General features: G+C 36.7%; 1 protein-coding gene across 2 annotated transcripts in view; it reads right to left on the minus strand.

Moving 5' to 3' along the window:
• LOC137242713 (T-box protein H15-like) overlaps positions 1-12,950 on the minus strand; it is a 75,849-nt gene that overhangs the window by 43,379 nt on the left and 19,520 nt on the right. Inside the window, exons 2-3 of one of the 2 annotated variants that reach the window (XM_067769966.1) lie at positions 8,294-8,658; positions 8,081-8,211 (exon numbers count right to left, since the gene is read on the minus strand). In XM_067769966.1, the coding sequence (XP_067626067.1) occupies positions 8,081-8,211; positions 8,294-8,658 (496 nt within the window). Of the gene's footprint in view, positions 1-8,080; positions 8,212-8,281; positions 8,659-12,950 lie in introns of both variants that reach the window. The other variant, XM_067769965.1, reaches the window with a different exon arrangement.

Raw genomic sequence — 12,950 nt, forward strand, 5'->3', positions numbered from 1 at the left:
CAAAATATACAGAGCAATACATTGTTGCTGCAGGAACTCAAGTGCGTAGGGAAAATTGCTACCGAAAATCGTAAATCATACATAGTCTTCGTCATTTACATTTTATGAACGGTTAACAGTGTTTTTTTTATTACGGTACTATTACGATTATATTACAAAATGTTTACACACATACCAACATGTACATACTATGTGTATCGAAGTTTGTATGTGCATATTTCTATTTTTATTATATTCATACATTTGTTGAGTAAGTGTGAAAGTCTAAATCCGGCGCCATTACACCTTCGTCATATACAAATATGCACACCTTCATACATACATATCACAATTTTAGTGGGCGGGAAGTGGCAAGTGTCGAATTTATGGTTTATTTTATGGCGAGAAAAACTAGTGAATATAGGCAAATTTGTAAAAGAGTATAATAGCAAAAAAATATGAATTTCAAAGGGGCAAACGAAAATTCACGTGTTGATACACTCATATTTTATGTACAGTGAGACCTTCCTTGGGCGAACACTCACCGTCAGCCAACTTTTGTCCGCCCAAGAGAGGTGTCCCAAACAAACAAATGCAACCGGGATGGTATATGGTATACTGTGCCTACACGCTCAAAGCGAGATCGTACAAACTGGCAGAGATACTGGAAAAAATTGCGTAAACTGCAGTCGTGTAAGCTTTTGTATTGACAACAAAGCGGTCAACGGGGCGATAATCACGCATAGTACAAAAACTAGAAGTGTATTAGGATTGCAAATAAGCACTGAGAAGAATGGGAACAGGGAGAAGCTTACAATCATTACAAGGCCCCGGCCATATGGGCAAAGATGTTAGCGAAAAGTCGGATGAACTGGGTAAAGAGACAGTAGCTGCAAATGATCAACTAGGGCAAAGTTGTTAAACTAAGCGTAGGACTGCTAGGTATCAAAGATTACGTCTAATCAAATTTTCAGGTCCAAAAGCTAGTGAAGTGGGCCCTATGTAAGTTGTAGTATGTTCCAAAACAACGTAGTTGGTTCTTGAGGGGTATTTCCTTTTGGTCATCGAATAAGCTTCTGCTAATTCTATGGACACATTCATTTTAAGTGAAGTCCTTAAGGGCGACCAGTTTAACTTAATCTAACTTCAGACAGTCAGAAAACCTTACTTTTCATTTACTGTGCCACTTCTTAAACTTAAGTATATATTTATCGAACACAAAATTGGTTTTATTCAGCGATCACCTTTTTCATTTGGCAAATAAACATGTCCGCGACCAGTACGACGTTCTTCAAACGCATAACTTGATATAAATTCTATACTTAGTCCGCTTAGGAGGAGTTCCCTTCCGTCCAATAGAGGATTTTGATTGATTTGTCGTAAAAAAGGTATCAGTGTGTCCGCTCAGTTGAGGTTTTAAGTTCCGTTTTATAGCAAATAACTGTCGGTGTACGGCCAAGAGAGTGTTCGCCTAACGGAAGGCAATTTGTTCTCAAACCGGCACCTTAAACTTGCTGCATGAAAAACTGTCCGGCCAAGAGAGATGTCCATCTAATAGAGGTGTCCGTTATGATTGGTTTCTCTGTATTTTTTATGGTGGCATACGCACATAAATATGTAGTGTTGCTGATTTACGTAGATATTATTCACACGCCATTACAGCTGCAAATTCTGAGCACTACTTTTTCCAGTACATCCACTTCGAAATTTAGTAACTTTTCGTCAATCGATGTACAGATTTTTATTGAAGTCCGTTGCTTAGGTGTGGCGTGCAAATCACAATTTTTGACGCTACAGCTACCGTGCCGATTATACTAAATGCCGAATTGACGAAATTAAATTTTGTTTTAAATTTATTTTCAATTTCTCAGAAATGACGTTTAGAGTTGACTGCTGCAATGTCTATTGCTACTGTCTTGTTGTGCCCGCTTGGAGCGTATAAAATTGAGTGTTGGCAAATATTTTGGCACCTATCATAACAGAGGAGCGAGTTTAAGGTGCGTGTATGTGTATGTATGTGTATCATACCTATATTAGGATGGGGCAACATTTTATTCGTCTTGAATTAGCAGCAAGAAGGGAAATTTTGGTTTAAATATTTGGATATTAGGTTAGGTTGAACTGGCCGATTCGTGAAGACCTCACATGGAATGAATAAGTCTAGAATAGGGTTAGCAAAAATTTTGTTAAAGACAAAACTGAAAAATCCTTTCAAAATACCAGGACCTATGCCACCTGCTGCTCCCAGATCTGATGCAATATTACTCCTAGTAGCTGAAGTCTTAGCCTGATAAGTGCAGGGTACGAGCACAAAACATGCTAGATCGTTTCCTCCTCAAACCCACATTTCCTCACCGATTAGGCCTAAATGAAAAGCATGTTACGCCAGAAGCCCAATCAGAAAACCCGTCATGAGTATAAAGTCCTCTCTTTTTAATGATAAGATTAACTTTATTAGTCAAAGTTTTTAAGACTTACACATGCATAGGCGAGGTACACGCCTCTCCCACTTGGTCGTTCACAGGGATGTACCTTAACGTTAAGCTAATCGTTTATCAAAAAATTTCCACCGTTTCCGTTGAAACACTTCGAAATATTATCGATAAAGAAATTATCAAGATAAATTGTATCTCGTTTTTAACCGAAACGAAAAGCTTTCGTTAACGTTAAAAACGTTAACAAAAACGTGATATTTTGTGTTTGAATTGTGCTGGCAATACTATAGCCATGGTGAAGCCGTAAGGTGGTAACAGCGAGCCGACATACACACACAAACTCCATGTAATTTTTTTGTGTAATTCGTTGGTGGTAATGTCAAAAATACTCTGAGAAATGTTCGTACTGTCAAAATTTATGAGAAAAGTTGCAATCAGCTTGTCTAATGCTTTCACCTTTAATGACTCCGCCATCAATCAGCTTTGCCAGCATAGTTTGAAATTAATAATCAACATAAACGATTTGATTTCGTTTTGATATGGCAGAAAACGAAACAAAATCATTTCGTTAATTTGATGTTCTTAACGTTAATAAACGAAACGAAATGACTTTGTTTCGTTTATTAACGTTAATTATCGTAACGAAATGATATCGGTTCGTTGGTTAAGCATGCCTAGTCGATCATGTGCACTTCTCGCCTTCCCTTGATCTCGTCCAATCCAATTGTGACGCTTTTTCATTCCCATCCGACCTGGTACCCAATATACATGTATCCTCTCTCTGTCCCGATTCTTTTTAAGAATTGTTTACATTCAAACACACTTTTAGATTTGCTGCTATACGAGATTATTTCCTTAATTGCCGATTGGCTGTCAATCTTAAAGTTGACTCGACTGCATTATAAGCTATTTTCTTCCAGTGTTGCTACTGCTTTGATTACGGCTGCTACTTCCGAAGAAAAATATTACAGTGAACTGGTTGCTTCTAGGACCTGTTGATTTCCAGATCAGCACAGTATACCGCCTACCATTCCATAATTTGAAACCATCGGTGCACATGATGTACACATCTATGCATCAGCCTCTCGAAGGTTTGAAATTAAATTGTTTTTGTTTTCTGACCCACCATAATGTTTACATAAATTCTTTTTAGTTTGTAATATATGTATTTACCAAGATTCGTATAAATTTTAAAATATTTACAACTGCGTTGCTAACTAATTCCACAATAGTTTGAAAACCTCCACAGTGCAACCGCTGCGACCACTTTTGCTACTGTTACATCTGAGTGTGCCTTGGTTATAGCTGCGACTGCTGGGACCACTTACAGCGTAACAAAAACCAAACTGACCACGTGTTATGCCGCTGCTTACCGCAACCAAGCGAGAATTTGGTTTTTATGGCATACAAAACTACATAAAAGTGGATAAGGAGACATGCATATATATGTACGAGTATGTACATGCTTGTACGTGGTTATAAGGAGAACCTGTATGTGTTCAATTTTATTTTATAGACCTTTACAAGTAGCTCAGGTAAGAATAATTTAACAATAAATTCAAATTTGTAAACAGTTTTAGTGGATATTCTCGAATTATGCACGCAGTTGCTGACATTTCCATATTAAAAAAAAAAAAAAAACAACAAAAACGACAAATGTAACTTAATTTTCCCTTCTTAATTTCACCTTCCTTTTTTTTAATTTGTACAATGTCATATTTTTGCACTGGCAGCTGTGAAAAATTTACGCTACGCATGCGTATTTGCATGTCAGTGGCTCATAGAAAACCAACGCAGAGACATTAAAAGGCAGCAACAAGCATTTATCAGAGCGTTTTGTTGGTTGGTATGCAATAAATTGATGAAGCACCGCTTAAAGGGGATACATACAAAATAGGTATCTTTAAAATTTTCAGTGGCGCAAAAGTGCATAATAGTTGACTGCCATTAAATGTGGAATGCCTCTTTGATATGACAAGCTAAAACGAAAACTTGTTAAGCACACCTTTGCTCATTTTTTTCATAGATTTGGGGTTAAACCTTAATCAATATGAAAAGGAAAATAACTTTTATCAATCGATATCGATATTTTCTACAACTAAGTTTTTTGTTTGGCTATCCCTTTTCGTCAGAAAAATTCAATCAAATGAAAAGGAAAGAAAAGTCCTAAATTTTTTATAGTCAAGTTGTTGATATCTTATCGAAAAGTTATCGATTTATTATCGAAAAACAAACGATTATTTTTGGAGAAATTATCGATATGTTATAAAAAAATTAAAAGATTTGTTATCAAAAAGATATCGATTTCTTACTAGTTTGTTATCGGAGTATTATAGATTTTTTGTCTAAGACACTGGATTTGTTATTGAAATTTATTTATTAATTATCGAAAAACGAACGATTATTTTTGGAGAAATTGTCGATATGTTATAAAAAAGTAAAAAATTTGTTATCAGAAAGTTATAGATTTTTTACTAGTTTTTTATCGGAATGTTATCGATTTTTATCGAAGAATAATCGATTTGTTATTGAAAATTTATTATTTTCTTATCCAAAAATTTAGCAATTTTTTTCGAAAAGTTATACAACTGTTATCGAAACTTCACCGAATATTTATCGAAAACTTATCTATATGCCATCAAAATGTAATCGATTTTTTATCGCAAAGTTATCGATTAATTTTCGAAGTGTTACAAATTTGTTATGGAATATGTATCGATTTGTTGTCGCAAATGCTTCTCCTTGCTATCGAAAAGTTATCGGTTTTTTATTAAGAAGTTATTTTTTTGCCATGCATTTCTTATCAAAACGTTATAGTTTACTATAGGAGTTTAAAAAATTTGTTATCTACAATGTAACGATTTGTTATCAAGAATTATCGATTTACTGCCGAAGGGTTATAGATTGGTGCTTGCAAAGTTATATAACTCTTATCGCAAACCCATCGATTATTTATCGAAATCTTATCTATGTGCCATCAAGATTATATATTTGTTATCGCAAAGTTATCGATCTGTTATCGAAGGGTTACCAATTTGTTATCGCAAAGTTATCGATTTGTTATCGAAGGGTTACCAATTTGTTATCGAAAATGTACCTATTTGTTTTCGAAAATGTATCGATTTCTAAGGCGGCCATCGTGGTATGTTGGTAACATCAAAAATTTAGAAACAAATTTTTCATGTAAAAAAGCTTTTCTAATCGGGGTCGCCCCTCGAGCCAGTGATTTAGCAAACACTCCGAGCGTACTTTTGCATGAAAAGCTTCTCAGTGAAAATTCATCTGCCCTACAAATGCCGTTCGCAGTCGGCGTAAAATATGGGACCTACAATGCGTAGAAAAATTTGAAAAGGGGCACGATGGAAATTGGAAGAGAAGAGAGGCCTAAAATCTCTTCGAAGGTAATCGAGCCTTGCGTTTATTTATTTAATTGGGACGCCTAAGTTGTTTGAAAAAATATTTCATCTCGGTCCTAATGAGCTCTGCGAAAACAATTTCAAATGCGTATATCCGTATACGTTACATCAGACTGGGATTTATTTTAGATAAAGCGAGCTCCCAGTTTAGTGTCCGGCTACTTCAACACTAGCAATATTAATAACTAGTTGTAAATATGAAGACAAGCTTATATTGTTTTTAAACCCATTCAGAAACATTGCAATAAAATTCTATTCTGCAATTATAAAACAACTAAGTACTCCCACACCAACAATTGCATTGAGTGCATTGTGACAAAAAAAAAAAATATTCCAAAACAACAACGATAATGAACGAAGTGCTGACATAGATTCATATCTTCAAAGCGGTAGAGGCAAAAACGCGACGAAAGAGTAGTCTAACAAGCTGAGTGCTGCCAAGTTAGCAAGCAAACAAATAACAATCAACCAACTAGCGAATTAACGCTTGGCATGTGTGACGAAAGCGCACCCACAGTTTGGCCAAAAAGAAAAGGGTAAAACTGCAAAAGTCTACGTGGCAAACAAAGGCAGAGAGAGCGGCGACTAATGAGTGTCCGACCCGCTGTGCGCGCTCTGTGACAACAAGTCAACTTTGCTTAAGGCCACATTATTAGGTCTATAGTATGGGGGGTGGAGTGACTGGCATCGCTCGGGAAAGGCAGTCCCATATTCTTACTGCGTGCCGCATTGTCGGTGTCCTTTTCATAATTACAGAGCAAAGGATATTTGCGCTAACGGAAATAACAACACCAATGACATATTCGCTAGTGCTAATAACAACAACAACAGCAGCCTCTTGGTGACGACTATGAAAATATTCTACTTATTTTTCACATGCAATGCGTGTCGTAGAGCTAAAATGCAGTAAATGTAGAAGCTTGATTTTATAACATTTACATGTGTACATTAGAGTGTTTTATTTTCCAACGATTTTTTCCTTTGTTTTATTTGTAGACATCATCACATGGGATGATCCATGGGCCCACTCTGTCACTCTTCCTTCTCCCCCCATCTGATTCTACCAATGCCGTTTTCTGTCTTCCACCTACAGGAATCGCGACGGGTAGGTGAGATTGACAATTGGGTTGGAGAAGCTTTAATTACTTCCACCAGGTAAAAAATTGCTCGATAGGGATTTGTCTAAAGACTACGAAGGGTTCAGCGAAGTACTTTCCAATCCTTTGAAGCCGACAGAGAGGTGGTGCATGCATATTCTCTTGTCGTGGGTTTCTTCCGGTATTAAACCTACAGTGAACATGAAGTCGATAGTCGCCTTACCAGGTCTGAAGTCGCACTAATAATGCAAACTATCGGCTTTGAGGTCAATACGATCAAACAGCCTGATTTCGCGATAGGTTTTTTCGAATATTCAGGGATTGCCTTGTCGAGTTCATTAACTTGCACGTTGCGTAGCAGTAAGAAGAAGTATTCCCTACTCATCTTAAGCACGATTTTTCTCCTCCGTGACTAGGTCGATGGTCTTGAAACATTCTGTTATGCGCCGGTTTTTTGGTAAAATTTTCGGGCGTTATTTGAATCAGTCGCTTCAGAAACTCCTCGCAATCATACCGATCGACATCACGTAACGCTCACATACACCGCGCATACATAGCGGAGCCCTTTCCGTACTAGCATGACATTCTTTATAGTACCAGTTGTTTTTCGGGCTTTCTTGAAACCTCTGATATCTAAAGTGGCGGTACGTAGTGAGCAAAAAATATGCTCCCACTACTCGCGTACATTGCTAGGTCACGAATTGCTCCCAGTGAGCCGAAGTGTGAGCCGAATGTAGAAATCATCTGCTGTCTATTTCGATAGCGGCTTCTCTGCCTGCTGGGAGATGGTACATCGTGGAGGCTGTATCTCACTGCTAAAGAGCCAAGGGCCTCGCTCTTTCCTGCCCATTTTAGCTTTAAGATCGCCTGCCATAATGGCAGGGGCAGCAATAGTGTGTCTATTCTAGTTTATCATGTAGGGAATATCCATATCGACCGCAGCCTTCAACTAATGGCTGTCTTGTGTTTTCCCCCTCCTGGGCTTCTGGACCTTCCCCTAAATCATAGTCCATAAAACATGGTCCGCTATAATTATTTCCGGGGCGTCCAAAAATAAGACGATTTTAAAATGTCTCCCAAAATAATGTCACGCTTACTATAAACCCTCGTTTACCCAAAATTTTCCATTCCAATAAAAAATTTATTTACTCACCTTCCCGTTTTGGTTATAATCATCTCTGTGCCCAACTCATGAAATTTATCCCACAACTCCTTTGTTTCCAGGTGGCATTGCACAGGCACCAGTTCATCACAATTACAGGAACCCACAATTTTCGGAACCGACTGTCAAACAAAGTAAAATTTAATTAGTCACGAATGTGTTCCGTGAGTTTTCAAATTTGGGTTTGCTGACTTTGCGTTTTACCTGCGCTGGCTCTGGCGACAGGCGATCCTCATCGTTGCCGGTTGCGCTATTCGGGCTCTGAGGTGAAGAGCGTCCTCGACTACTGCTACGATTCGCATGATGTGTGACTTCACCTACGCTACCACTGCCAACACCATTGCAAATGATATTCGTATTGAGATTGTGGTTGTTGCTATGATTTTGTTGACTGTGATGATGATGCCGCTGCAATTTGTGATGTCCTGCTTGTAATTGTTGCTGTATTTGGTGGCGATGATGATGAGCACGCATTGGACGCGCCGACGTTGATTCGGAATCACTGCAATCGACAACATCAACATCGACATCATCATCCGGGTCGGGGTAACGTTCGACGGAAATGGGACCTGTGGGAGTAATTTGAAAAAAAAAAAAAAGTTTATTGAATAGAGCTGTGTTTTGTATTGTAAATGCTTATATAAGTAGATATGTATATGGGGTATTCCATCCCATTTCGACCAATTTTGAACCCGACCCCTTTAGAATTGGCTGAAAGTTTTTCTTCTTTTTCTAACTTACGAAAGACGTTTTTCAGAATTTTTTCAAATTTTTTCATCCAACTCAAAAAAAGTTATGAATTTTTAAAAAAACACCGTTTTTGTTTTCAAAATGCTATAACTTTTTCAAAAATTGACCGTTTGGGATCTTTTATTTTTTAATTTGTTTTTAAATGTACTTTTCGGAAAAAATACAAAAAAAATTTTTTAAGTTTTTTTTTGTAATTTTTCAGTTTTTCGAGATTTTTCGAATTTCGCCATTTTTTTTTTTTCTCATAAAAAACTTCAATCAATTCTGCAATCATCCCCACTAATCCCGGAGTGTGGCGTTATTTTTTTGTTTTTTTAATTAATTGGAAAAAAACTTTAAAAATGTTTTCGAATTTTTTTCGAAAAGTACATTTAAAAATAAATTTTTTTTAAAAAAAAGATCCCAAACGGTCCATTTTTGAAAAAGTTATAGCATTTTGAAAACAAAAACGGTGTCCAACTCAAAATAAGTTATGAATTTAAAAAAAAAAACGGTGTTTTTTTCAAAATGCTATAACTTTTTCAAAAATTGACCGTTTGGGATCTTTTTTTTTTAAATTTGTTTCTAAATGTGCTTTAAGGAAAAAATACAAAAAAATGTTTAAAGTTTTTTTTTTCAATTGAATAAAAAAAAAAAAATAAATATCGGCCCACACCGGGATTAGTGGGGATGATTGCAGAATTGATTGAAGTTTTTTATGAGCGAAAAAAAAAAAAAATGGCGAAATTAGAAAAATCTTGAAAAACTGAAAAATTACAAAAAAAAAACTTTAAAAATTTTTTTTGTATTTTTTCCGAAAAGTACATTTAAAAACAAATTAAAAAATAAAAGATCCCAAACGGTCAATTTTTGAAAAAGCTATAGCATTTTGAAAACAAAAACGATATTTTTTTAAAAATTCATAACTTTTTTTGACTTGGATGAAAAAATTTGAAAAAAGTCTGAAAAACGTCTTTCGTAAGCTAGAAAAAGAAGAAAAACTTTCAGTCAATTCTAAAGGGGTCGGGTTCAAAATCGGTCGAAATGGGATGGAATACCCCATATATAATTGCATACACATATACATACATACATAAGCGTTGATCAGTTGTGTGAAAAATATGTTGTTGCTTTGATTGGTTGACCGTCACAAAATTTGGTCTTTTCTGCTACATGGACTGAGTGGACATTGACAACTTGGCTCTTATATCGAATTCAGCTTTCTCGAGCAAAAAAAAAATCACTGACTGTCAAATATTGCACAGCTCACAGCAATTGCAATTATTTATGCAGTCAAATGCGTATGTAAGTATGGGTTGTACGTGAGCTGTCCATAATAGAGATATACGCCGCCGATAAACGCCGCCGCTGCCGCCGATTAGTGTCGTTTTTCGCACGCCGCCGCCGAAAGTCAAAAATATCGGCGCGGCGGCGTCCGGCGCGTTACTATATTTTCTACTCGTTTAAGACTGTTTAGGCCATTTATTGTTCATGTCGAAAATTGGTCGGATATGGTCGAAAGTGGTATCAACGGATGCGCATAACTGCCAGTTATAAGAAACTAATTGCGAAATTTAACTCGTTCTAAATGTTCAAAGTTATTTAAAAAAACAGGCGTTTTCGATGTCTGCTTAACACGGACAAAACAAAGCACTAAATGAAAAGTTATATAATAAATTTATATGCTCACTTTGCATATTTTTTTCAAAAAATTAATAATGAACAATGATTTCAAATAAAATGACCCAAGGCGTTTCAAATTGCTTTCAAATTGTCCTCAAGTAGTAAAAAAAACACAAAATCCCCAAAAAAGGTGCCGATTTTTTTTTTAAATATTATATTGCGATTGGCTGAAAGAATAATCGAAATCAGTGATGCAAAATACTTTAGCAGGTTCTAGGGGCATAAACAGTCCATAGAAATGATTCTTACCTCATAGTTAAGTTGAGGATATATGTACTTATGAGAAGGGTTTGAAAAATCACTAAGTCTTGCATTCAAACATCTGTTGTTTATTTGCGAAACTATACAATAGCGTCTGAAATGTTAATTTTGATTTTCACACTTCATCCTTCAACACCCAAGTCTTCCGGTTTGACATTTCCTAAAGTTGGCGGTCCTATCCAAAACTAGTCCTTTGGAGTGAATCACATTGATTATAGCCTATCAACCAAGTTTAAATATCAACTACACGTTACGGCTCCATTTACAAATGTGATTACGTAGGCACATATATTTACCAGGTGAGGCTTTGTCTTTCGCAAGAACACTCAAAGTGGTGAAGCAAAAGCTTTCCGAAGACAGTCGAACTAATGACCATGTGTGCTACTATCCTAACGTAGTGGATATTCGAACTAGTCTGAATATTGAAGCTACGCGGTTATCCATAATGAGCTGTTATATCATAAGGCCGGAAAACAGCAGTAAACATTTTCAACTTAAAATCGGTCGACTTTCATTCTTAAATATCGTTTTGATTTAACGAAGACTATTGAAATCAATGTTGTGAACACAAACGTCTGCAAACTTTGCTCTACATTTTAAAAATTTTATCCAGGGTCCTTGTAAAATTTTAATCATGCAGATGCGCCGAGGATTATACGATTTGCACCCATTCCGCAATGACTTTCACTTAAATTGCTTATGATTTCCTTGGCCGAATAGTCACTCTCTAACGTTTTATGGCGTTTCTCTGGTGTAGCTCGGCAGCATAGCTCGACAAGAGCATCCGTTGGAAAGTCTTCGAGGCTACACCTAGAGCTTCTAGGAAAATGACGTCGACGAAGGTATGAGTTCGAAGTCGCCGTCCTATAGCTTCTGTACTGGCATATGGTGTGAGGGTCAGGAGGCGTGGTAGCGACTGGTTGTAGGGATTGCTACTGTTCGCACATCGGGAATTGTAGCTCTTCAAAACAGCCGAAAACACTGGAGGCGCCCTGTGCTACGAGAGTCATGAGTATTAATAGACTATTAATAGCAACCGTAAGTCACCTTTGTGCGTGACCGCCAAGGAGCCACAAATGATTTAAAGAAATTGTGTTCGCGACGATTATTAGGAGTTAACCCTAGGTGAAACTACGCTTTGCACGAGATATGCAGACAAAAGTGTGGCCATTTCTTTTCAGCAGACGCAGCAGTACCAATTCCAAAGACCGCGGCTAGGTTCGAAGCCTCTCTGGAGCAAGTGAACGAGGGACAATCCCTCCGCAAGGAGCTACTCCTGAAAATGTTTGAACAGTCTGCGAGATCTTGAGGCAAAAACCCCAGATCTTTCCGAAATGACCAACACGTTGATTTCCTTAAATACATACGACCAAAACCTTTCCTAAATATTATTTTTTTAAATAGAAAAATCAAGCTTTTTAAAGTAAGAACACCGGGGTACGCCGGCGCGCCACCTACGCCGCCGCCGCCGATAAAGCGATCGGCGTAAACCTCTAGTCCATAAGAGAGTGTAGGTAACATACGGTCCAAATTTCAAAGAGTGCTAATGTGAATACCAACATATTTCACAACAGAGGTACCTTTACTTTTTGACAAAAACTTCGTCGGCTTCTTATCGGTAACATCCTATAGTGAATTACTATTTTCGAATTATCTCTTTGTTTTTGGTTTCTTATCGGTTTATTATCGAGGAGTTACAGGTGTGTCATCGAATTTATATTAAAATTGTTTTGCTATCTGTTTCATAACCAACCGATGAATCGTCAATAATATATCGATAACACGCTGACAACAAATTGGTAACACTCCAATCAAGTCGAGTACTTTTCGTTATCAAATAGATAACTCTTTGATATCAAATCGATAACTTTTCTATAAAAAAAGATAATGAATCGGTTTATTTGTCTTAACATATCGATAGGACACCGACAACAATTGGTAAGACTCCGATAGCAAATCGATAGCGTTTTAAAAATATATAGACAGTTTTTCGATAAATGATGAAAAATTTTCTTTAACAAATCAATAAGTTTTCGATAACATATCGATAATTTTTAAATAAATCCATAACTTTTTGAAAAGAAATCGATAAATATTCGATGAAAAATTGGTAAATCTCAGATGAAAAATCTATGTATGTTTGTAAAAATGAATTGCTGTGCTTTTGTCTGGCTAAAGCGTAATAACG

Source organism: Eurosta solidaginis, chromosome 2 (assembly GCF_040869045.1).
Source record: "Eurosta solidaginis isolate ZX-2024a chromosome 2, ASM4086904v1, whole genome shotgun sequence".
Lineage (NCBI taxonomy): Eukaryota > Metazoa > Arthropoda > Insecta > Diptera > Tephritidae > Eurosta > Eurosta solidaginis.